Source organism: Nicotiana attenuata, unplaced genomic scaffold (genome assembly GCF_001879085.1).
Source record: "Nicotiana attenuata strain UT unplaced genomic scaffold, NIATTr2, whole genome shotgun sequence".
In the NCBI taxonomy this organism is placed as follows: Eukaryota; Viridiplantae; Streptophyta; class Magnoliopsida; order Solanales; family Solanaceae; genus Nicotiana; species Nicotiana attenuata.
In genome coordinates, this window is record NW_017672232.1 from 148,995 (window position 1) to 151,661 (window position 2,667).

General features: G+C 33.8%; 1 protein-coding gene across 1 annotated transcript; it reads right to left on the reverse strand.

Moving 5' to 3' along the window:
• Positions 1–496: 496 nt before the first annotated feature.
• LOC109212404 (peptide methionine sulfoxide reductase B5) lies at positions 497–2,357 on the reverse strand. The gene is made up of 3 exons (XM_019376043.1): positions 1,982–2,357; positions 956–1,112; positions 497–750 (listed from the first exon to the last, which is right to left on the reverse strand). Exons 1-3 carry the CDS (start codon positions 2,071–2,073, stop codon positions 595–597), a joined length of 405 nt encoding a protein of 134 aa, XP_019231588.1. The 5' UTR covers positions 2,074–2,357; the 3' UTR covers positions 497–594.
• Positions 2,358–2,667: the final 310 nt, after the last annotated feature.

Consider the following 2,667-nt stretch of genomic DNA (forward strand, 5'->3'; position numbering starts at 1 on the left):
TGACCATCTGTCTGAAAGCATTTAACAGACTTAAGGTGAGAGAAGAATGAGGATGGGATTTCAGGCTAAATATTTACTAGCAGAAAGTGGTACTTTTATCTAAAAGGAAGAAACCTTTAGTGTATAACTTATTGTCTTTCCAATTCCGTTTATGCAACTAAATGCAGCATTTTAACTATCAGCAGCATACGTTTTTTACATTTACCAGCATATACTGATGCTTTTCCATAAATCAACTGCACCTTAAATACAAATTATTTGAGATCGACTGTATGAATTTTTTTGTATTCGTTCGATCATTAGAGCACGGGTGAAACCCTCATCTTTTATCTGAGGTAGGAACCCTCAGATAAGTGGATTCTTTCTGTTCTTCGCTAGGAGCAAATTCAAGTGCACTTCCACTTTTAGTCTAAAACCTCAAAACTTCATACACAGAGAAGATAATACTTTGATCATAGAAGTAGTTGGGAGGATGGAAAAGCATTCTCAAGAAACATTAAAAGCCAAATAATCAAAAGTTATTATTATTATAAGCAATGGTGCTTAAGGTCTAGCAAAGCAGAACGCGTTTCACCCATTACAAAATATAGAGTTTCAGAGTGAAGCAGAGGTATTAAACTTGACAGAAACACTATTGACACAGTGGCGTTCATCTGTCGGTGTCTTGAAACCTTCACCTTTGAAAACATGACCAAGGTGTCCACCACATGCTGCACAAGTGATCTCAGTCCTCCTCCCATCTGGATCCGGCTGTAAGTATATATACAAAAGAGTTTGATTTCAGATTACAGCAAAAAACCACTCTTTGTCTTAGGATCCACTAATGCCAAGCTCAAAAGTTGAGTGAGTTTAAAGATGCTTCACATTCCATTTGATTTGAAACATGCTTCACTTCTAAATATATCAAATGCTTGATCAAAATATAAAAGGAGCAAAAAGGAAGGCAGCTACTTACGGAGCGATTTATTGTGCCCGGGAGACCCTCAAAGAAAGCAGGCCAGCCACAGCCAGAGTCAAATTTGGTTGTGGATTTATAGAGTGGTGTATCACAACCAGCACAATTGTAGATACCTTCTCCAAAAAACTTGTTATATTCTCCAGTGCCTTTCAACCTGTGAAATACTAATTTCTAAGCATTGTTGCATATAAAAGTATGACAACAACTCAAGACAAAGAGTCTACTAGGTAAAGCAACTTCATCTACACATAATATTCCAGCTAGCAATGTTGCATTGAGGATTGAAACAACATGTCTTTGAGCTTTTTTTGACTTTAAAACAAGCCTTACATTTGTGCACAATCGTCTCTTCCTCAATTTCCAAAAGAAATATGAGATTAGGTTTATTAACTATATTATCAAACCATCCAATATTCCAATTGAACAGCTTCAAATCATCTAACGATATAGTATACCAAATCAATATTCAACCAAATACTCTAAAAAATCAACCAAATGATATATATATATATATATATAGTATATAAGCAGTTGAATGTTGAATCCCCGTTATTGCTTATTTGCCCATCTAGAAGTCGAAATTCATGAACAATATTTAGTCATAAATAAGAGAGAATTTCAATATTTGCTCCCAACTATCCAAGCCTTGGTACAGTAATTCAGTACCTATGCCGGTAGGAGGTATAGTAGGTGCCCTGGTGCAAGTGTACCATTTAACTTTTTTCTTAATAATTGCACCATTTAATATATATATATATATATATACACACATTTTGCAACATAAGCTTGGTTACAGAGTTACCTAGTTGTAAAGGTGAGAGCTAGCAGGTATCAAATGCAAAAGTCGAAAGAAAATTGACACAAACACCAACATTAAAAGTATATTATAAATACGTACAACACATAAACATATATGCTAGATCAATTATCAATCTAATTACAGTCTTAAAAACACCAGATAAAGAAAAAAAAAAAAAAAAGAGGAAAAAATGAAGAAAGAAAGATATGGAAAAGGGAACATACTCAGTTCCTTTCTCACGGAGGATACGAAACTGCTCAGGAGATAGAATGGCTCGCCATTCCTCCTCTGATTTCTCAACTTTGGTCACTGCCATTGACACAAAACTATGTTCTTGTTAACTCCGACACAATTATAATGGGAACTGAGTTATGTGATTAATTAAGACAGTTTTGAGATGTGGATGGCTTTATATAATTCTTGAAACAATGAATGTGGACGGAAAAATAGACTGAAGGAATATTCTACTGGAGTATTTGATTTGCTGAAAATCTATTGGGATCTTTCATTTTTTCCATGATTACAGGGATACAATATGATTTGCTAATAATTAACTGAGATTTTCCAACTTTTTTCCATGTTAGCCATTTAATGTTAGAGCCGTTTAGGGTTCTTAATTGGGTTTGCGATGAACTCTTATGTTTAATTATTATATTCCCTCCGGTCCACAATAAGTGACCAATTTGTTTTTAGCATGCCCATTAAGATAATACTAAATTCTATACGAAAATAACTAGTATGACTAAACTACCCTTAATTAATTATTTAATGTGAGGAATAAGAAAACTTTTTAGGGATGTGTAGATAAGGGTAATTTTGTAAAAACAAATTGAATTCTTTCTTGATTATATAAATTGACACTTATTTTGGACCAAAATAACAAAGTAAATTGATCACTTATTGTGGACCG

Bases quoted from the DNA above. Each gene is read 5' to 3' on its own strand.
- LOC109212404 (XM_019376043.1), bottom strand. From the start codon at position 2,073: ATGGCAGTGACCAAAGTTGAGAAATCAGAGGAGGAATGGCGAGCCATT. The intron at 1,113-1,981 runs GTATGTTCCCTT...AGTATTTCACAG, and splicing joins CTCCGTGAGAAAGGAACTGA to GTTGAAAGGCACTGGAGAAT. The intron at 751-955 runs GTAAGTAGCTGC...ATATACTTACAG, and splicing joins CGGGCACAATAAATCGCTCC to CCGGATCCAGATGGGAGGAG.